The sequence below is a fragment of the Mustela nivalis genome (genome assembly GCF_964662115.1).
Source record: "Mustela nivalis genome assembly, chromosome: 7".
NCBI lineage: Eukaryota > Metazoa > Chordata > Mammalia > Carnivora > Mustelidae > Mustela > Mustela nivalis.
The window spans coordinates 40,644,687-40,668,736 of record NC_139026.1 but is presented as its reverse complement, the minus strand read 5'-3'; the positions used below and the strand labels follow the sequence as shown (position 1 = coordinate 40,668,736).

General features: G+C 38.2%; 1 protein-coding gene across 6 annotated transcripts in view; it reads left to right on the top strand.

Annotated features, from left to right (window-relative positions):
- Nucleotides 1-24,050, top strand: part of LOC309869393 (uncharacterized protein) — a 138,774-nt gene that overhangs the window by 42,687 nt on the left and 72,037 nt on the right. For 3 of the 6 annotated variants that reach the window (XM_082740407.1, XM_082740406.1, XM_082740405.1), the window contains one exon: nucleotides 16,905-17,201. The exons of 2 other annotated variants lie outside the window; for them this stretch is intronic. In XM_082740407.1, coding sequence (XP_082596533.1) covers nucleotides 16,905-16,970 — 66 coding nt within the window. In that variant the 3' untranslated portion in view covers nucleotides 16,971-17,201. Of the gene's footprint in view, nucleotides 1-16,904; nucleotides 18,187-20,236; nucleotides 20,640-24,050 lie in introns of those variants that run through there. One more of the 6 variants, XR_014314150.1, reaches the window with a different exon arrangement.

Sequence of the window (24,050 nt, the reverse complement as noted above, 5' to 3'; positions counted from 1 at the left end):
ACACTTGAGTAACATAGTATACTATAATTATTTTTCATAGACAGCATTGGGTTTTTCCTGGAATTGATAATTATCTTCATTATTGATGATTAGTCTTTTAATTTATCACAAATTTAAGCCCCAGTTCTCACCCAGTTGTCTAAATCTCTTATTAGTTTCATCTTTTGGAAGTAATGTCCTCAGGAACTTCCAACCCACTTAAATATATACAGTGGCTTTCGAGACTTGCTTTTAAGTCCTGCTGCTGGGCTGTCTTAGGATCTTATCCTGCGATTTCCCTCATTTTTCTCTTTATTGTATGTTCTGAGTCTTTTTCGTCATCTGCTTCCCCATTTTATAGGATAACATCCTCCAGTACCTTTCTGAGAAAGAAAGGATGGGCGGCAAAGGTTTTGCTTGTGTATTCTAAAATGTGTTTATTCTACCTTTGGACTTAATCATGTAGTTTGGAGTGATATAGTTTGTTGGATACAAAATTCTAGGAGGCAAGCCATTTTCCTGTGCAATTTTAAAGGCATTGGTCTGTTGTTTCGTAGCTTCTGCTGTTGTTAATGAGAAGCTAAAATGCCATCATTATTTTTGATGGTTTGTGTGTAAAACCTCTTGTCTCTGAAAGATTTTTTAAATTTGCTCTTCTTCCTAGTGGCCTGAGATTTTACAAGAATGCACCTTAATGTGAGTCTGTTTTCATCCATTGTGTTAGGCGTTCAGTCTGGAAACTCAAGTCCTTCAGTTCTGTTAACATTTTTTGATATTGATTTTTATTTCCTATCTCTGTGTTTCTTCTGGAACACATGTATTATAATAAGGTTGGATCTCCTGAATTAACTCTCTGATTTTCCTATCACTGTTCTACTATAGACCACTTCTGTTATTTTTCTATTTTCTGAGGGATTTCCTTAATATCTATTTCAGGATTTCTGTTGTGTTTTTATATTTTACAATCATTTAAAAATTTTTAAACATCAATTTTATGGTGATATAATTTATAGACAACAAAGCACACTCATTTAAGTGTACAGTTTAGTCAATTTTGACAATGTATATGAACCATTTCAATTATACCAAAACATTTTCCTGGGCTCTTGGCAGGGTTTCATCATGCATCTTTTTCATCCTTTTACTTTTAACCTATTTTTACATTTAAAGTGGCTTCTTGTACATAGTATATATTTGGGTCATTTTTTTTCCCAATCAGATTGATAATCTTTGCCTTTTAATTGGTGTATTTAGACCATTTCCATTTAATGTACTTATTTATCTGGTTGGGTTTAATTGACAATTATGCCTTTGGCTTTCTATTTATCCAATTTAATCATTGGTTATTTTTCATATTTTTCAGCCTTATTTTTAATTAATTGAATTTTTTTAGTATTTCATTTTATTTCCACTCTTGGCTTATTCACTTTAACTCTACTGTCATCTTTAAACATTTTTTTTCAAGAACTCTTTTATTTCCAAATAGCCTTTTAAAAATCCATCCTACTGGTTCATGGATGTATTTTTTTCTGTATCTCTGTGAATATATTAATAATTTGAAGGTTTTTTTCTCCCTGTATAGTTTTTCCAATTTGCTTTCCTCTATCTGTTTCTCTCTTTCATATCAGAGGCTTTCCTCAAATGTTTTATAATGTACCATAGGGGGGTTTCATTTTGGATAATGACCTATCAACCAAGTTGGATCCTTCCTTTTTGGGAATTTTTAAGATGAGAAACAGCAAGAGTAGTAGCAATGGTAGAGGGAGAGCACAACTGAACAGATGCTGAAACAAAGGGAAGCTGAGTCACAAGAATGAGTAACAGATGATGACTGCATTTCACGGGATGTCTGTTGTCTGAGTGGAGATGAAAGACTTATCAGGTTCAGGAGGGCAAACCAAATGGCTACTGAAAGACCTTTCTGGGTCTTCCAGTTCCTTGTGCATCTTTACAACCAACCCCTGCTACCAGGTTCAACTGAAAGTGCTTGTATCTCATAGCCTTAAAGGGCCTTCACAGATACACATAAGAAAATGTTTAATTAGCAGAAACAACTAATATAAAGTGTAAAATCTGAAGGTTATACATGTGAAGCTGTTAACCTAACAAATAGGGCTACTGGCCCAGTTGTATAGGCTAGTAAGGCATATACAGACCAGGAGTGTGTTTTTGTGGTCAGAGCACCTGGATGTGAATCCTGGCTGGGTGACCTTTGGCATACCACCAAACTTCTCAATGTTAATTTCTCATCTGTGGGTGTAATAATCAGAGATAGTTTCAGAACTTCTATTTAGAAGTGGCTTGTGCTAGCAAGCTGATTGGAAAGAGAATTTACTATGAGTTTGCCTAGTACATTTAAAAAAAAGTCAGCCTTCCATATGAAGCTTGGAGAGTGGCTGATAGACTGAGTTAAAGATACCATTGGCACCATCATTCCTAATGATGCTGGTTGGTTTATTTTGAGGGTTAAATGAAATTACTTATTTTAGAAACTTAACATAATGCCTAGTAATAAATATTTTATACATTATTAATGATAGTATTAAGTCACTATAACATTTTTATTATCAGGCATATGAAGGAAAGAGATATGACAGAGAAGAACAGGAGTTTCTTGAAATGACAAGCAGGTCTTGGTGTCTCCTCTAAGTTGGATGGTTACCAACAGGCTAAATAAGCTTCTACTCTAAACCTGGAGTTAAATGTGTTGGTCTATCTGTTGTGTCCAATTCTATTTTGTTAGTACTCTAGAGAACTCCTTTCCCATGGTTACTACTTATGGTAGAAACTGTCTGCTTGCTCCATCTTTGCTTTATCACTGCGTTATGGCATCTTACAGTTGTGTGGTCAGGGAATTCTCTCTCTGTTGTATGCAATGATTCGTTCCCCAAAGATGCTTTTTCTGATTTTTAAATTTGTGTCTTATCAGTGAAGTTCAGTTTCAGCTCCCTGTGGCCAGGCATCCTTTTTTTCCCACCAAGACTGTTCCCTGCATCAAGTCTTAATTTACTTTGCCTATCTCATCATGCCTAGGAGATGGGCCAAGACACTACATGTGGAAATACAACCCTGAATACGATACACCAGTAAATATTTTGTGATTTCCACAGATGGTTATGGCTGAGAGTACAGTGAAATCATACTGTTAATCAAATCTGAAAAATGTATTTCTCTCTTATTCGTGCTTATACAAAGCTTCCCAAGAATGCTCATGTAAGTTGAGGCATAGTTGGTTTTTTTTTTTTTTTAAGATTTTATTTATTTATTTGACAGAGGGAGAGCACAAGAAGGGGGAGCAGCAGAGGGAGAAGCAGGGAGCTAAATGCTCCCCATAATCCCAGGACCCCAGGATCATGAGCTGAGCCAAAGCCTTATCCAACTGAGACATCCAGATACCCCAGTTGAGGCATAGTTTTAAAAAGCCATTGTTGCCGAGGCTTAAAGAGTAAATGCTCTTTGAGGTAGACTTGAGCATCCATTTGCCTGCCCCAGCTGTTGAAGGTGGCTCAGCATTCCCACACTCCACACATCTAAGGGCCTGAATTTGCTTTGAGTCCATCTCCTTCCTCACCACCCTGACCCTCACTTCCACTTATGTGCTTCTCTCTCCTTGCTAGATGTGATGCTCTTGCTCTGGTTTGGCTTTTCTGAGTACGTTTTAGCCTTATTTGACTAATTATCACTATGAAAACTTTACAAGAAACTCTGTGGTATAAGGGTGTCCACAGGTCTGATTTGTGGCCCTTCGAAAGGGCCCCCACTCTCTGAGCCTTCAGTGAGCCATCTGTTCTTCCCTCGTTCTGGATTGGAAGTGGGCGAATTGGACAATTTACAAGTATTAAGGACTTTGGCTATCACAGAGATCACCAGTTGTCAACATTTATTTCCATCAAGACTTATGAAAGCTAACTTTCATACCAATAACACGTTCCCATGAGTGTAACTGGATTTTGTGAAATTCCTACTACACTAGTAACATTATTTTTTCTCTTGCTCAGGAATGCAGCTTAGAGTGGTAGTGAGAGTGACATTATTAATGGGATACTTTAAAATCCATTGTAATTTATGGAAAATTTATAAATCACATGACTTTATGATGCATGAAAAATTACTTAAGTTACATTTCGTTATTGATTGAGACACTTCATTGAATTCTAAATATTTTTCCGTTTTTTTTTTTTAAATTACTTAACAGTGGAATTCTTTTTAGTAGTGCCTATTTCCCAGAAGCCCGACATGTAAAAGAAATTGAGAGGGACTCTCATTATCCTATTCTGATAAGGATATGTACTTAGAACTCAATCCCTTCAGTGTTCTTTGGATCCTGCAGCACCTCCATGAAGTCCTTGGGGCTTTGCAGAGCACAGTTTGAAAACCCAATACCTTTGATGATATCCTAAGCTCCAAGCAGTGATTCCATGAAGTCGAATCACGGTTAGAGTTCATCCAGGATAAGGTATCTAGGAAAGTTTTTAGGAGGACACGGTTGGATTCTGAAAGCAGAGTACCATTCCGAGTGTTGCAACCAGACTCTTAGGCATTGCATTGTTCTATTCCATCACTACCATGTCCCTCCCCCTCAAGGCAATGTGGTGATTTTCTGACTCTTCTCCTTTTGAGTCAGGATCATCAGCCAGAAGGCAAGGATGCCTGGCCTGCGGTCTCTCCCAAACTCTCATCATTGTATCATCTCTATCTAAGCCGGCCTCACCCCGCCTGGTTCTTGTCTTACTAATAGCCCATCTATCCACTGTGGCCTTTGGAACCCCTCTTCTCCTGTCAACACCCTCCACCCCATATCATGTTTTTCTCTTTTCTCTGTGTTCCTTTATCTTGGTGAATGACTCCACTGTTCTCCTCTTGCTTTCTGAGTCATCCTCTCTGACCACTCCCTCTCATATGCCCTATACTTCATATTCAGTCACAAATTCCTATGGATTCTAGATTTAAAAATGTGTCTCAGGGGGTACCTGAGAGGCTTAATTAAGTGGCTCAGTTAAGTGCCAGACTCTTGATTTTCACTCAGGTCATAATCTTAGGGTGTGAGATGGAGCACCGTATTGGGCTCTATGCTGGGTGTGGAACCTGCTTAAGATTCTCTCTCTCCCTCTGCTTCTCTCCAGTCCCTGTCACACACTCACTCACTCTCTCTCTCTCTCTCTCTCAAAAAAAAAAAAATTGTCTCTCAGGTGTAAGGACAATCTGGCTGTGATGTCTGTCACTCCATCCATCACCAGGGTTGATTTGGCCCATCCAGCTGGCTGGGTGGGTATCCCCTTCCTCCCTCATTGCTCCGTGTATGCCCTTCCCAAAGCTGCACAATCGGTCAAAGAGGACAGCCTTCCCCAAAAGATGACTCTTCTCCAGTGGGGGTTATAGGAGTAGCTGTGTGTCTTTGCTAGAACCTCCAAACAAGCTCTCAAGGTCCCATTTCTAAGGGGAACATACAGTAATGAAGCTTCCAAGAATCCAGACACATCCAGATGAGGTGCTGCAGTCTGCCTTAGTTTAAAAAGAAAAAAAAAAAGGAAGTCTCTCAAATCTGACATCATCATAATCTCTAGGCTCTTAAAATAACTTTTTGCACAGAGCTTTGAATATAGTCTATACTCAAAAAATTTTGCCGAGTACATTATGTGTTAATTTTAATCTTTTCCAAATGTGTGTGGCCTCTTTTTTGCCTTCTGCCCTGCTTATTTATATTCTTCCTGGCCTCAATCTCATATTTGGATGAAGATATTTAAGATTTCTTTCTATTCAATATTTATGATGGGCAGTCTTTTGAAAAACTAATAGTTGTAACCCAAAGGTAGGATTTTCATAAGGTATAGAGCAAACTTGAGTAATTTGAGTCAATTTTCCTATGTAGAGCAGCAGTTTCCAACCTTGATGTTGTTTTGATCAGGGATTTCAGAGGCACCTGGTGTCTGAGGTGGGGAAATGTGAATAAGTGAGACCAACAGTATGATAGAGACCCTGAGAGGAGTATGGGTCAGCTAATCAGTTCTACCTGTGGTAAGGGAGTTGGGGAGGTCATAGAGGGCTTCAAAATGGGAATAGCTCCCACATTTGGAACTTGAATGGTGAGTAGGCATTTAGATAAAGAAGGGATGAGAGAGTTTAAGAAAGGTTAAACTAAAGAAGGTAAGATATGTTCATTTCACAGAAAGGATAGGAATTTAATAGTTATAAGTGGAAAAATGGCATATCAGGTGGAAAGAAAGTAATAATTAAGTCATGTGGTTTAGGGAATATTTGGGACTTATCAACAGCTCCTTGACCTCATGACAAGATGTACTGAGAGAAAAGAGTAGATAGACAGGTGAATTTTGGTTACAGAAGACCATGAGAACAATGGTAAGTAGTTAAACTTTAGGAAATGGAGAGTGCCAGAATGTTATTCATCATGGAAAGACCAACACCAAAGCTAAACTGTAAGGTAAGAATTCTGGTGACCTGTGTGAGGACTGGACTGTGGTGGGGAGAGCGTGGTGGGCTGGGTTGACTTGATTTGTGACTGACAAATCTCTAATGGTTATTGAAGATTTTGATGGGCAGTCCTCAGATGTCGTAACCTTATCTTCCATTTTAGGATGAAATTATTATGGGGAAAGAGGAAAATCGGGCATATAAATACTTTGCAGAGCCCCCTCCAGTTTGATTTTTTGAGGAGACTGCTGTTGCTAATGAACTTTTCTTATAGTGAGGAGGTGGAGTGGCAGGAGCAGAGAAATTGGTGTGGGGAGGATTGCTGCCTGCTACAGTGACTATCTTATCTCCTAAAAGATTTACATATTTCTTCCCCTTACCGGTTCCCTTTCCAGCAACCATTATCTTTAGCAAAAGGGAAGATATTATGGAAGAAAATTTAAGAAAAACATTAGGTAGGCATTTGTTCATGCTAGCAGTACTTGACATTGTACAGGTTCTAACACGTTTAATCCTCATAACAATGCTCCATGGTAGATTTTTAAATTCCTATTTTGCAATTGAGGTAATCAAATCTCTAAGAGGGTATGTTAACTATGCAAGGTCACATAATAAGTAAGTGGCAGATCTAAGATCCGAACCCAGAAATATTCAGATTCAAAGCCCATTCGTTTTCAAACAAATGCCATTTTGCATTTTTGTATAATCTGAGGAAATGTTTTTCTCCTCTTATGAAGTATGATTGTTAATATATGTCTCCCAAGGGCACGTGGGTGACTCAGTGGGTTAAGTCTCTGCCTTCAGTTCCGGTCATGATCTCAGGGTCCTGGGATCAAGTCCCGAGTCAGGCTCTCTGCTTGGTGGGGAGCCTGCTTCCCCCCTCTCTCTGCCTACTTGTGAACTTTCTCTGTGTGTCAAATAAATACATAAAATTTTTAAAAATATATATATGTCTCCCAAGTTGACATCACATATTCCAAACCTGGGTAGTACATTAAGGAGCAAATTAAAGAAACCCACACCAACAGACACATCCTTTTCCATTTTCATTCATGCAGTTTAATTTCTACACACTGAAAAGCCTGTTATCACGAAATTAGCCAGCCACAAATGTAAGTGACATTTTCCCCCCTTTGCTTGTCTGATTGCCAAGAGAATCTCACCTAAGATTAGAAAATATTTTGGTACATCACCTTTCACAGGAATGTAAAAATTAAATTGATAAATTTATGCACCGCTGTGAATTCTTTATGACTGAGTTGTCAATTTCTTTCTCCAGGCAATGAGCCAATGTTTATTAAGTAGCTAGAGTGGGCATGATGTTTGGTGAGGCTTTGTGAAAAGTGTCAAAGGAAATAGCTGTAGATGTGATTTCCATTACAAGAGGGTCATGATCCAATAAAGAAGATGAATAAAATGTATAAGAATACACGAGAACAAAAGTATATATATAATTCTATCACTAGAGCTCACGTATGCATCACTGTAAAACAATGATTATAACAATGATAGATACATGTCTAGAGACTGTAAAAATAGAATTTAGTGGAAGTGTTCTCCATAGACAGTATGCTAAAGTAGAGAGAACAGTGTTCAACAAATTTTGTAAAATTGTAAATCAAAGAAGTCTGTCGTATTCAAACGCTCCTTAGACATTTTTATGACTTCTTGCAAACATTATGACTTTTAGTTTTTCCAAGTTATATAGTCTGTGATTAATAGGTGATATAAAATTGAAAAACTTCGATTCAAACCAATTTAGCACACAATCCCTGACATTTTTTTTTGAAGCATATAAAATTCATTGTTTTTCAGAGTTTCTCACATTTAAATACAAAGATAACTAGAAGGCTACTAAGTACAAATGAAATAGTACACAGAAGCATCAGAAAAATACTTATGATATTATGATAAAAGTTGCTCATATTAACTCCTCATTGGAACATTCATTATTTTGAATTTAATAGTAAAATAAGGCATTGTATTGATGTTACACATCAGTGAAAAATATATTGAAGTGGCAGCTATTCTCTGGGTCTTTTGCCGTTTGAGAATAACTGTGAACAATTACTGATTAAGAATTAATAGTTTTATTCAAAAGAGCTGAATCAGTAGTGGTGATGGTATATGGTTCATATTAGTTATGGAATGCAGCCACTTTGGAGTTAGGGTTTTGAATTCTGAATGTCTTTAGCTTTTATATTTCCATGCCATAAAAAACCACAAAACTTTATACTCCTTTAAGAAAAGTGTGATAGATGGAGCACCTGGGTGGCTCAGTGGGTTAAGGCCTCTGCCTTCAGCTCAGATCATGATCTCAGGGTCCTGGGATCGAGCCCCGAATCTGGCCCTCTGCTCGGTGGGGAGCCTGCTTCCCTTCCCCTCTCTCTGCCTGCCTCTCTGCCTACTTGTGATCTCTCTTTGTCAAATAAATAAATAAATAAATAAATACATACATACATACATAAATACATAAATACATAAATACATAAATAAATCTTTAAAAAAAGAAAGAAAGTGTGATAGAAGTTCCTGGGTGGCTTAGTTGTTTAAGTGTCTGACTCTTGATTTTGGCTTGGGTCAGATCTCAGGGTTGTGAGATCAAGCCTGGTGTTGGACTCCTGCTAGGCAAGGAGATTGGGTAAGATTCTCTCTCTCCTCTCCCTCTGCCCTCCTCCCCTGCCAAAGAAAGAAAAGTATAATATGGTGGCTCAAGTTCTGGGTGAAAAAGGGAATTATGGTTCTAGTTCTGGCTTTGATTATTAACTCCAAAGTCTTTGAGCAAATATTGTGTATCTTTGAACCTCAATTTCTTCATTTGTACTTTTATTCATTCAACAATTTTTATGAAGGCCTACAGTGTGATAGGCATAGTTATAAAGTGATCAAGTCAGAAGCATTCTTTGCCTGATTTGAATGTATATAATAGGAGAGAAAATAGTAAACCCAAATATGAATATAGTTTCAGATTACGAAGGTTTTTAAGGGAAAATAATGGATTGCTGTGAGGGAGAACCGAAGGGCTGATGGCAGACCATTTTTAAGTTTGCTGGTGACAAAAGACACTCTGAGAAAGTGACATTTGAACCAAGACTTGAAGGTTGATGAGGAGATGGCCAGTTTTGAGGGAAGAAAGGGGAAAGGCTGTTCCTGGACAAGGAAACAACGCTATTAAGAGCCTGGTGAGGAAGAAGGTGGCAAGTTTGAGGAACCTAGAGGAAGGTGATGTGGTCATATCCAAAGAAATAAGAGGAGAGTGGCCGGGCATACATCGGGCTGAGTTTGAGAAGCTGAGATCAGTGTAGGGACCTTCAAATCTCAGGGATGTTCAGGGCATTGGATTTGATTTTGAGTGACATGGGAAGCCACTGAGCAGATTTAGATGAGTGACATGAGCTTTCAGGCCTCTGTGTGGAGAATGGAAGGGAAATTAGAGGAAGAAAGAAGATCAGTTAGAAGACTTAATAATTGTCCCCTAGACATTGATGGTGGTGGAATTTCCTTTGGGGTTGATGATGCAAATGGACAGAGCGGAAAGAACCAGCCTGTATTACAGATGCAGAATGGACAAATGTCATTAATAAATGGACTGTGGGGATGGAGGAAAAAGAAATGTCCAGAATAACTCCCGGGTTCCTGGTTTGAGTCACTGGTAGACTGAGGGGCCTTTATTGACTTGGGGGAAGGCTGGGAATAATGATAATACTTACCCCTCTGTGTTGTTTTGAGACTGCCTCTGGAAAGGTCTATACTTTTTGTGGGGTTGGTTGATATATAAACAAAAGCTATTTATAGAAATTATGTTCTGGTTCAGCATAATGTAATATATTTCAAAGGCAACCTTGAAAAAAATTGAGATAATGGATTCCCTCTTTTTACAGGAAGTAATATCTTGGGAAAATATTAATATTAAACAATACATGCTATTGCATTTTGAGGGAAATGGCAAATTTAAGGAAAAAAACTCAAGTCAAATGTAGCAAACACTGAAAGAATAAGATACATAAGTTGCAATTTTAGACTCAGGAAATCAGATCCAGACTTGAAATATAAATGGGGTGCGTGGATGGCTCAGTGGGTTAAGCCTCTGCCTTCGGCTCAGGTCATGCATGATTTCAGGGTCCTGGGATAGAGCCCTGCATTGGGCTTTCTGCTCAGCAAGGAGCCTGCTTCCCCTACCCCCCCCCCTCTGACTCTCTGCCTACTTGTGATCTCTTTCTCTGTCGAGTAAATACATAAAATCTTTAAAAATATGTATAAATAGATTGGCCTATAAAGCTCCCTGAGGGACAGTCTTCCTCTTTACTTGAAGAAAACTTACTGTTTTCCTATCTTCAGCAGCTCAGTGGTTAGGGTAGGCCAAGAGGATTTAGTGGTATTTTAATCGAATGAGTGTAGGAAAAGAACCGGGATGCTCTTTGTAGATGTGGGGAGGGGAGTGATCAGGTTTTTCTTGTGGATGAGGACAGCAGAAAAGTAAAGTAAAATTTAAGGACTGTGCATAGGAAACAAAATGAGGGTTGCTTGAAGGGAGGGTCCTGGGGGGATAGGGTAACCAGGTGATGGACATTAAAGGAGGACATGGGATGTCATGAGCACTGGATGTTGTATAAGACTGATGAATCATTGAACTCTGACTCTGAAACTCATAATACACTTTATGTGAATTGATTGAATTTAAACAAGTTTAAAAAATTTAGGGATTGTAGGCTATTAGTTACCCCCTTTCTCATGATAAAAAACTAAAGACAAAATGTACCATGCAAGTTCCTAAATTCATTCTAAATAGCTGTTGTTTTGTAGTGTTAGGACATTTCTGTATGACAGAGGGTGATCTGATTTAGTGATAGAAAAAGCACTGGGCTGGGCACAAGTGCCATACCTGCTATATACTCACTGTGGGGCTTTGGGAAAGTTTCTTAACATTACTCCATCTGTTTCTTCATTGTAGGTACTATAGTACCTACCACAAGAGTATCCTTGAAGGTCAAGTAGTATTTTCTTTTCTGAAAAGCCTGCTGTTGTGCCTGGAGCTTGGTAGACTGTCAATAAATATTTATTGAAGCAGAATCATGTAATTGCTCCTTTAAAAATAACTGATATTGTAAATTTCTGGTAATTAAATCATATTACTTTTAGATTTAGATTTTTCATTTTTAAATTGGTATTTTAGGGACACCCATGTGGCTCAGTTGGTTAAGTATCTGACTCTGGGTTTTGGCTCAGGTCATGATCTCAGGGTCCTGGGATCAAGCCCTGCATCAGGCTCTTCACTCAGTGGGAGTCTGCTTGTCTCCCCCTCACTCTGCCCCTCCCCCCATTCATGCATGCACGTGCTCGTGCTCTCCCTCTCTCTAAAATAAATACAACGCCTGGATGGCCCATGGGTTAGGCATCTGCCTTTGGCTCAGGGTCCTGGAATCAAGTCCCACATCAGCTCATTGCTCAATGGGGAGCCTGCTTCTCCCTGGGCCTGCCACTCCCCTTGCTTGTTCTCTTTCTATCTCTATGACAAATAAATGGATAAAATCTTACAATAAATAAATCTTTAAAAAATTGCTATTTTATATAATACCTTATGAAAGTTCTTAAGTGCTCCATTTTTTGTAAAACTTTTATTCTGAAATAATTATAGATTCACATGTAATTGTAAGAAGTAATAGCGATCCTGTATGCCTTTGACCCTGTTGCTTCTAATGGTAACGTGTTCTGTAATTGTAAGGCAATATCACAAGTAGGAGATTGCTACTGATAAAATCCATTGAGCTTATTCATATTTTGCTGTACGCTTTACATGCACTCCTTTGTATATGTGTGTACTTCATTCCATGCAATTTTATCCTATATGTAAATGCGTCTGAAACCAGCACAGCCAAGAGACAAAGCAGTTTAATCTCAGAGATTCCTTGTGCTACCATTTTGTAGCTACATCCACTTAAACTCCTTCCTTTAACCTTTGGTAACTACTAATCCATTCTCCATCTCTAGAATTTTCTCATTTCAAGAGATGTATATAATTGGAATCATATCATATATAATCTTTTGAGATTGACTATTTCTCACTCAACACAGTTCTCTTGAGAGTCATCCAAGTTTTTGCATGTATCAATAGTTCATTCCTTTTTATTGCTGAGTAGCGTTTAATGATTTGAATGTGCCCAAGTGTGTTTACCTTTTCAGTCACTGAAAGAGAACTTGGTTGTTTCCAGTTTTTGACTATAGAAATAAAGCTTCTATGAATATTTGTATATGTGGTGTGTGTGCGTGTGTGTGTGCAAGAATCCGAGTTTTCATTTATACCTTTTTTGTTTTGTTAATTCATTAAGATAATTCATATATACAAATCAGCAGTGAATAGAGATTGTCTTTGTTGGAGATATTCCTCTTCATCAAAATAAGAATCATTCTGACATTTATGTCAATGAACTATAATTAAGTAATGTAGTCTGACACTAGAACTCAGACAGTCTTTTTCCAAAGCCCATCCCTTAACTACTATACTCTTTGCAAGATAAGAATCAGTAACTCCAAATAAGCCAACACACCCAAATAAGATGTATTAATTAAAACTGGGGTTCTAGGTTTTTTTGCTCACATGTTGGCTACATATATATCCTATGTATTAGCGTCATATAACTATGCCAGCTGCTGATGAAAATGCATGGCTATATTTACATAGTAAAGATATTTCTATGCTAATAAAACACATTTGCTTGTAAACTGTCTCCCAAGCAAAACACTCTTCTAATTGTGACATGTACTAGTTTAATGCCTTATTACAGATAAGTACAAACATTTTCACAATTTCCTCTATGTGTCTCCCTTCCCTTTGTGCAGAACGCACAGAGGTGTTAAAATAAGTAAGAGTGTTGGCACATTCCCAGATCACATCAATTCTTACTCATCTAGTGTCACTAAATGAGGAGCCCTTTGTCTGGGTGACTGGTAAAGTTACAGCAGCTAAGCAATTGTTAAATAATATTAACGGGGTAATTGGGTGATGGACATTAAGGAGGGCACTTGAAGTAATGAGCACTGGGTGTGGTATGAGACTGATGAATCACTAAATTCTACCTCTGAAACTAATAATACAGTGTATGTAATTACATTGAATTTAAAGATTAAAAAAAATCATATTAACATCCATATATAGTGCTTTCTATATGCCAATCACCATTTTTTCCCAGTGCTACTTATTAATGCAAACTAATTTCCACTAAAATCCTGTGGGGGTGTGCACTATCAATATCCTCAATTTACAGCCAGGAACACTGAGGCATAGACAGTGATTAAGTAACTTTTCCAAGGTCTCACAGCCAGCAATTGGCAGAGTGGGGAAGAACTCAGACAGTCTTTTTCCAAAGCCCATCCCTTAACTACTATACTCTTTGCAAGATAAGAATCAGTAACTCCAAATAAGCCAACACACCCAAATAAGATGTATTAATTAAAACTGGGGTTCTAGGTTTTTTTGCTTGTCAAAATGAAACAAGAACTCAAAACTTTCCTTCAGCTAAACTAAAGTCTTAAAGAAATGTGGAAACAGGCATTTCCAGCTAAAGCATTAGTACTATTCACCTTAGAATTAAACATATCAGGGCAGGTTCACTCAGAATCTGTTTGAAAGAAGTTCTAAAAAAAAAAAAAATGAGGGAATGAGCTTATTCTAAGAGGAAAAAGAATTAACAAGCAAGCTTGGTAATCAGAAATGAGGACCAATTTTGAGTATAGCATGCTGTCTGCTTTTGCAATTTGCTTTTCAGTGTGATGCTTATCCATTTATCTCTAGGAAATCAGGGGCCAAAGATAAAAATGAAAAATCCATTTTCAGACACATACCAAAAAAACAGTAATTTCTATGTCAAGAGAGTAAGCAAGAGGAGTCTGGATGGCCCAGGGTGTTAAAGCCTCTGCCTTCAACTCAGGTCATAATCCCAGGGTCTTGCAATGGAGCCCCACATTGGGCTCTCTGCTCAGCAGGGAGTCTCCTTCCCTCTCTCTCTCTGCCTACTTGTGATCTCTGTCTGTCAAATAAATGAATAAAATCTTAAAAGAGAGAAAGAGTAAGCAGCACTGCATTATTAAACAAAGAGCATGATACAAAAAAAATTGAGGGATGAATAAGGTGGGTATAGAGAAAATGATACTTTGATACATTTAGGGCACTGATACATTAGTAACACTTTACGTTTTAGCCACACCCTGCCCTTAACACCATGGGAACCCTCATAGCCTTTCATGGCAGCACCTGGCAAAATCCAAGTGTGAGTCTCGCTTTGGTCTCTGGGCTCAATGGATTCATCAGTGGCATGAGTCAGTGCTTTGTGTCATTAAGAGGCAGTGCTGCTGGCACAGAAATCAGCACCATGGACAGCAGGTGCTGGCGGTATGCTAGGGTACGCCCTCAAAAGGGTGCTGATGAGTGGTGGGGGAAAAAAACATGTTTATACTCATTTGATTGAAACCTTAAATAAGGCATTCTCAGAAAAATTGGGTGATATGGAAGGGAAGGTTTTAGAGAATAGTTCTGTAATACAAGGTAGAACTATAGCTAAAGAAATACTGTTCATGGGGTGCCTGGGTGGCTCAGTGGGTTAAGCCTCTGCCTTCGGCTCAAGTCATGATCCGGGGGTCCTGGGATCAAGCCCCGCATTGGGCTCTCTGCTCAGCAGGGAGCCTGCTTCCCCCCCCCCCCCTCTCTCTCGCTGCCTGCCTCTCTGTCTACTGGTCATCTCTGTCTGTCAAAGTAATAAATAAAAAAATCATAAAAAAAAAGAAATACTGTTCATCATCATTAATGTTATATTATTATTATTTATGTGACTGCCACATTGATATAACAAGGCAAAATCGAGGTTACAGATCTAATTGTGTTTTCTAAGAATATTTTTTGTCTTGTATATTTTTAATATAGTCTTAAAGATAGAAAGGTGTCTTACATTTCAATCTCAATGATGTAATGAATGATAATGTGTTCAGATTTGAGAACAGGAGTCTACTTTCTCTGTATTTTGTGTAATGTGTGAGAGAGCTGCAACGTACATACAATCAGTGTTTTCTTGTGATTTAGAAAATTCTATAGAAGTTGGCTAAATAACAAGAAGAGTTCTTATGTCTGTTGCTGCATAAAAAAATAATTAAATCTTAGTGGTATAAAAAAAGCAACCATTTTATTAAGTTATGTTTCTTATGGGTAAAGAATTTAGACAGGGCATAGCCAGATGGATTATGTATCAGAACTCCACCAAAGAAACAGCACCAGCAGGATATATATGTATTAAGAAACTTACTGCAAAGAATGTGGCTTACATGATTGGGAGGGTTACTTAGGCTAGTCTGAAATCTTCAGGGCAGGATCTCAAGAAGGGCAGGCTTGAAAATCTTGGACAAGGGACTGCCATTGCAGTCCACAGGTGGAATTTCTTCTTCCTCAGGGCAGTCAGTTCTGTTCTTAAAGCCTTTCAACTGGTTGGATCAGGCTAACATAGTTTACCCCAGATAATGTCTTTTTACATAAAGCCAACTGATTGTAGATGTTAATCATGACTACAGAATTACCTTCATAACAACACCTCAGTTTGTATTGGATTGAATAACTGCGTACTATAGCCTAGCCAAGTTTGACATATAAAATTGACCATCACAGTTTGTCTCTGCTCCCCTATATCTAGAAATTTAGATATAGGGGAAGACTCACATGATTGGCATGATCCAAAAAGTTGGGAAACCATAAGGAGACTTCTTCACTAATGGGTCTGGTATCAGACTCAAAGGCTACCCTGTCATTTGGAGCTTCTAGGCATGCCCTCTTCACTTGGCTTTGGCTTCTCACAACATGGTAGCTGGGTTCTGGGAAGGAACAAGCTGAAAGGAAGTGCCCTAAAGGAAAACTGCAAAGAGAACAGGCAAAAGATGCATGGTTTTAACTGACCTAACCTCAGAAATCCTGAAGCTATACTTCTGCACATTTATTGATTATAAACATGTCACAAAGTCTGACCCAAGAGGAGGGAACTAGACTCTGTCTTTAATGGAAGAGTGGGGAGGTCACATTGCATGAGAGCACATAGGATGGAGGATATTGTTGCAGCCATCTTTGGAAAATATTGTCTGCCACAGGTTATGAAAATGTACAATGTCTCTGCCAATTGGAATAAAAAAAAGTTTAGAAATGCACTGTTCATCAGCTCACCTCAGACACTCAAAAATGGCATAATTTAATAGCATTAAAATTGATTTCTATAAATATGTTATACTTTCCTCACATTTAAAAACCTACCAAGTTGGGGCTTATTATTAAAAATATAATTTGGGACTGCTCTAGGACAAATCCCCTTAATTTTAATGACCTTTTTAGAGTGTAGCAGATATTGCTATGTAACAAGTTACAACAAACTTAATGGCTTAAAAAAACATACATCTATTGTCTTAGTGGCTTCAAAAAACATATATCAGGAGTCTAGGCATGGCTTAGCTGGTTTGTTTTTTTTTTTCAGGTTCTCTCACAAGGCTGCTATCAAGATTTTTGGCCAGGGATGGGGTCTAATCTGAAGCTAGATTGAAGAAGGATCCTCTTCCAAATTTACATGATTATTGGTTGCCAGGATTAAGTTCTTTGTGGGCTGTTGGACTGAAGGTTCCAATTCCTAGTTGACTAGTTGCTGGAGGCTGCCCTTGGTTCCTTGCTATGTGGGCCTCTCCATTTGGAAGCCTGCTTCATCAAAGCTAACAAGGGATAGAGTCTCCTAGCAAGATGGAAGTTACACTCTTGGGTAATAAAATCATAGACATGACAGAGCGCCCCCTTTTTTGAATACTGCTGGTTGGAAGCAAGTCACACTTTCCACTCACACCAAAGGGAGGGAACTATACAAAGTTATGAATATAGGAGACAGGGCTAATTTGGAGCCATCTTAGTGTCTGTCCATCATAGAAACATTAGATGCAATTACCAGAGGTTGGGGTAAGTCCTCTATTCCTAATTATAGTCTTTGTAACAGAAAGCCTTTAATATAAAGGTGGGAGTGGGAATCAAATCCAGGATGACAGACATTCTGAACTGATAGATGAAACATAGTAGTGGAAAATGTACAACTCACTTGAATTCTAGGTGATCTGGCAGATAGGTAGCCAGAGAGCCATTCATTTCAGGGAAATGTTTTAGTAACACCTGAAAGAAGATAAGGTCTAGATGTTGGTTCTGGGAGACACTGACAGGAGTAAGCCAGAGTGGATTTAAGTAGTTTACTAAAGTAGAAACTTATATCTGGGGGGGAAAAGCAAAGTCCCATTTGCCAGAATTATAGAGTAAAGAACTTTAAAAATCTAAGTTCTTATCTAGGCTCAGATTTCTGTGTGGTCAGGGAGATTGTATCTATGGATTTATCAATAAGTATGTTAGATTTTGATTGTTCAAGGTGAGAGAGTGGGGAGCTTGCTCCTTTTGGGGAAGAAAAGCACCGATGGGCTCTCTGCTTATTGCTACTGGTGAGGCCACCCTGCCATGGCTACCTAGGAAACCTGTGCAGTACATGGGTGTAAGGAAGCTTGGTGGTCAGAAATAGGAGTAACTGGCAGCTGCACTGTTGAACTACAGGTGGAGGCAACAAGTAGCCAGAAAGTGGATTCCCAATTCTATATCTACTCAACTCCCATCATTTCTGCTATTCCTGCTGGACCGCAAGCTGAAAGTGGCTCATTTGCATACCATTTTTAAACATCTAAATGCACAGATCTAGCATTGAAAATAGATCTAGTTTCTATTTTTTTTAAACAAAGGTCTTTCTTTTTTTTTTTATATTCCTTTTATTTTTTTTTATTCCTTTTATTTTATTTTTTTTTTATTTTTATTTTTTTTAACTTTTTATTTTTTATAAACATATATTTTTATCCCCAGGGGTACAGGTCTGTGAATCACCAGGATCACACACTTCACAGCACTCACCAAAGCACATACCCTCCCCAATGTCCATAATCCCACCCCCTTCTCCCAAACCCCCTCCCCCCAGCAACCCTCAGTTTGTTTTGTGAGATTAAGAGTCACTTATGGTTAGTCTCCCTCCCAATCCCATCTTGTTTCATTTATTCTTCCTCTACCCACTTAAGCCTCCATGTTGCATCACCACTTCCTCATATCAGGGAGATCATATGATAGTTGTCTTTCTCTGCTTGACTTATTTCGCTAAGCATGATACGCTCTAGTTCCATCCATGTTGTCGCAAATGGCAAGATTTCATTTCTTTTGATGGCTGCATAGTATTCCATTGTGTATATATACCACATCTTCTTGATCCATTCATCTGTGGATGGACATCTAGGTTCTTTCCATAGTTTGGCTATTGTGGACATTGCTGCTATAAACATTCGGGTGCATGTGCCCCTTTGGATCACTACATTTGTATCTTTAGGGTAAATACCCAATAGTGCAATTGCTGGGTCATAGGGCAGTTCTATTTTCAACATTCTGAGGAACCTCCATGCTGTTTTCCAGTGTGGCTGCACCAGCTTGCATTCCCACCAACAGTGTAGGAGGGTTCCCCTTTCTCCACATCCTCGCCAGCATCTGTCATTTCCTGACTTGTTGATTTTAGCCATTCTGACTGGCGTGAGGTGATATCTCATTGTGGTTTTGATTTGTATTTCCCTGATGCCGAGTGATGTGGAGCACTTTTTCATGTGTCTGTTGGCCATCTGGATGTCTTCTTTGCAGAAATGTCTGTTCATGTCCTCTGCCCATTTCTTGATTGGATTATTTGTTCTTTGGGTGTTGAGTTTGCTAAGTTCTTTATAGATTCTGGACACTAGTCCTTTATCTGATATGTCGTTTGCAAATATCTTCTCCCATTCTGTCAGTTGTCTTTTGATTTTGTTAACTGTTTCCTTTGCTGTGCAAAAGCTTTTGATCTTGATGAAATCCCAGTAGTTCATTTTTTCCCTTGCTTCCCTTGCCTTTTGCGTTGTTCCTAGGAAGATGTTGCTGCGGCAGAGGTCGAAGAGGTTGCTGCCTGTGTTCTCAAGGATTTTGATGGATTCCTTTCGCACATTGAGGTCCTTCATCCATTTTGAGTCTATTTTTGTGTGTGGTGTAAGGAAATGGTCCAATTTCATTTTTCTGCATGTGGCTGTCCAATTTTCCCAGCACCATTTATTGAAGAGGCTGTCTTTTTTCCATTGGACATTCTTTCCTGCTTTGTCGAAGATGAGTTGACCATAGATTTGAGGGTCTATTTCTGGGCTCTCTATTCTGTTCCATTGATCTATGTGTCTGTTTTTGTGCCAGTACCATGCTGTCTTGATGATGACAGCTTTGTAATAGAGCTTGAAGTCCGGAATTGTGATGCCACCAACGTTGGCTTTCTTTTTCAATATCCCTTTGGCTATTCGAGGTCTTTTCTGGTTCCATATAAATTTTAGCATTATTTGTTCCATTTCTTTGAAAAAGATGGATGGTACTTTGATAGGAATTGCATTAAATGTGTAGATTGCTTTAGGTAGCATAGACATTTTCACAATATTTATTCTTCCAATCCAGGAGCATGGAACATTTTTCCATTTCTTTGTGTCTTCCTCAATTTCTTTCATGAGTACTTTATAGTTTTCTGAGTATAGATTCTGTGTCTCTTTGGTTAGGTTTATTCCTAGGTATCTTATGGTTTTGGATGCAATTGTAAATGGGATTGACTCCTTAATATCTCTTTCTTCTGTCTTGCTGTTGGCGTAGAGAAATGCAACTGATTTCTGTGCATTGATTTTATATCCTGACACTTTACTGAATTCCTGTATAAGTTCTAGCAGTTTTGGAGTGGAGTCTTTTGGGTTTTCAACAAAGGTCTTTCAATGTACTCTTTCCTGATCTCCAAGACTTGGAAGCTGTTGAAATCTTTTCTGGTACTTTGAAAAATACAGAATTGTCTATGTAGTCCTCTCTGGATCAGAATATGAAGGTGAAAAACCTAGAGTGCCTTCCAAGTACACACACAGTGAAGCATTCTGTAAAGAGACAGAGTTATCTATTACAAAGTCCAGCAAAGCCTTCTAGCAGCCTCCATCCTAACCATTCACCAGATGCTAAAACAAATAAATTGAATCACAACTCCCAGTTGATATCAGCTGGAAAAAATTGAGAAATTGAGAACCATTTTTTATTTTAGTTTTCTTTGAAAAACAAATCATATATTATGGAAAGAGGAGCTTTCTATTTGTGTTTGAATAAAATTTTTGCCTGAGTTCTTTGTGGTAGTAATATGTATAATATGTATGACTTGGACACTTACTCTGGTTGATAGTTCTCCAGTAATTTTTTTGTAATAGGTTTTAAGGCGTATATGCTGAGATACACAATTTCTCAAAATTGCTTCTCTAAAACATAGCTTTATATTTCTATCCCCATTTCAATTGTACATAATACTATTTTCTATTTAGATACAGGTATCCTGTTTTCCTTTTTTAAAAAATTAAAATATAATGTATTATTTGTTTCAGGGGTACATGTCAGGATTCAACGGTCTAACACAATTTACAGCACTCCCCATAGCACATACCCTCCCCAATGTCCATCACCCAGCCGCTGTATCCCTTCCATCTCTCACCCCTCCAGCAATTCTGTTTGTTTCCTGAGATTAAGAGTCTCTTAAGTTTTGTCTCCCTCTCTCGTTTCCTAATGTTTCATTTTCCCTTCCCTTCCCCTATGATCCTCTATTTTGTTTCTCAGATTTCTCATATCAGTGAGATCATATGATAATTGTCTTTCTCTTACTGACTTATTTCGCTTAGCATAAAACCCTCTATGAGAGGGTTTTATCCACTTTGTTGCAAATGGCAAGATTTTGTTTTTTTGATGGCTGCATAATATTCCATTATATCTATATGTACCATATCTTCTTTATCCATTCATCTGTTGATAAACATCGAGGTTCTTTCCATAGTTTGGCTATTGTGGATATTGCTTCTATAAACATTGGAGTGCACATACCCCTTCAGTTCACTACATTTGTATCATTAGGGTAAATACCCAGTGGTACAATTGCTCAGTAGAGCTCAAATAGAGCATAGGGTAGCTCTATTTTCAACTTTTTGAGGACCCTCCATACTGTTTTCCAGAGTGGTTGCACCAGCTTGCATTTCCATCAATAGTGTAGGAGGGTTCCCCTTTCTCTACATCCTTGCCACTACCTGTCATTTCCTTACTTATTGATTTTAGACGTACTGACTGGTGCAAGGTGACATCTCACTGTGGTTTTGATTTGTATTTTCCTGATGCCGAGTGATATTGAGCACTTTTTCATGTGTGTCTTGGCCATCTGGATGTCTTCTTTGCCTAAACGTGTGTTCATGCCCTCTGCCAATTTCTTGATTGGATTATTTGTTCTTTGGGTATTGATTTGATAAGTTCCTTATAGATTGTGGATACTAGCCCTTTATTTGAGATGTCATTTGCGAATATCTTCTCCCATTCTGTCAGATGTCTTTTGGTTTTGTTGACTGTTTCTTTTGCTGTGCAAAAGCTTTTGATCTTGAGGAAGTCCCAGTAGTTCATTTTTGCCCTTGCTTCCCTTGCCTTTGGCAAGGTTTCTAGGAAGAAGTTGATGTGGCTGAGATCAAAGAGGTTGCTGTCGATGGATTTCTGTCTCACATTGATGTCTTTCATCCATTCTGAGTCTATTTTTGTGTGTGGTATATAAGGAAATGGTCCAGTTTCATTCTTCTGTGGTGTAAGGAAATGGTCCAGTTTCATTCTTCTGCATGTGGCTGTCCAGTTTCCTCAAAACCATTTGTTGAAGAGACTATCTTTTTTCCATTGGACATTCTTTCCTGCTTTGTCGAAGATTAGTTGACCATGGAATTGAGGGTCCATTTGTGTGCTATCTATTCTGTTCCATTGATCCATGTGTCTGTTTTTGTGTGAGTACCATACTGTCTTGATGATGACAGCTGTGTAATAGAACTTGAAGTCTGGAATTGTGATGCCACCAAGTTTGATTTTCTCTTTCAACATTCCTCTGGCTATTTGGGGTCTTTTCTGGTTCTATATACATTTTAGGATTATTTGTTCCAGTTCTTTGAGAAAAATTGATATTTTGATAGGGATTCCATTAAATGTGTAGACTGCTTTAGGTAGCATAGACATTTTCACAATATTTGTTCTTCTAATCCATGATCATGGGAAGTTCTTTTCTATTTCTTTGTGTCTTCCTCCATTTCTTTCATGAGTACTGTATGCTTTCTGAGTACAGATTCTTTGCCTCTTAGGTTAGGTTTACTCCTATGAATCTTATCATTTTGGGTGCAGTTATAAATGGGTGGACTCCTTAATTTCTTTCTTCTATCTTGTTTTTGGTGTATAGAAATACAACTGATTTCTGTGCATTGATTTTATATCCTGACACTTTACTGAATTCCTGTATGAGTTCTGGCAGTTTGGGAATGAGTCTTTTGGGTTTTCCATATATCATATCATCAGCAAAGAGTAAGAGGTTGACTTCTTCTTTGCTGATTCAGCTGCCTGTAATTTCTTTTTGTTGTCTGATTGCTGAGGCTAAGAATTCTAGTACTATGTGAATAACAGTGCTGTCACCACTAGTGTGTCTAGTGGACAGCCCTGCCGTGTTCCTGACCTTAGTGGGGAAGCTTTCAATTTTTCCCCATTGAGAATGATATTGGCTGTGGGTTTTTCATAGATGGCTTTTATGATATTGAGGTATGTACCCTCTGTCCCTAATTGTGAACAGTTTTAATCAAGAAAGCATGCTGTACTTTGTCAAATTTTTTTTTTCTGCATCTATTGAGAGTATCTTATGGTTCTTGTTCTTTCTTTTATTAATGTATCACATTGATTGATTTACTGATGTTGAACCAATCTTGCAGCCCAGGAATAAATCCTACTTGGTCTTGGTAAATAATGCTTTTAATGTACTGTTGGATCCTACCTAGTATTTTGGTGAGAATTTTTGCAACAGAGTTCATGAGGGATATTGGTCTGTAATTCTCCTTTTTGCTGAGGTCTTTGTCTGGTTTTGGAATCCAGGTAATGCTGACTTCAAAAAATTAGTTTGGCAGTTTTCCTTCCATTTCTAGTTTTTGGAACAGTTTCAGGAGAATAGGTATTATTTCTTCTTTAAATGTTTACTAGAATTTCCCTGGGAAACTGTCTGGCTTTGGGCTCTTGTTTTTTGGAAGATTTTTGATGACTGTTTCAATATCCTTACTGGTTATGGGTCTCTTCAGGTTTTCTATTTCTTCCTGGTTCAGTTCTGGTAGTTTATATGTCTCTAGGAATGCTTCCATTTTTCCCATATTGTCAAATATGCTCGTATATAGTTACTTATAACATGTTCTTATAGTGGTTTGTATTTCTTTGGTGTTGGTTGTGATCTCTCCTGTATCATTCATGATTTTATTAATTTAGGTCCTTTCTCTTTTCTTTTGGATAACTCTGGCCAGGGGTTTATCAATCTTATTAATTCTTTCAAAGAACCAGCTCCTGGGTTTGTTGATTTGTTCTGTTGTTCTTTTGGCTCCTATGTCATTGATTTCTGCTCTGATCTTTATGATTTCTCCTCTCCTGCAGGGTTTAGGCTTTCTTTGCTGTTTTTTCTGCAACTCCTTTAGGTGTAAGGTTAGGTTGTGTACTTGAGACCTTTCTT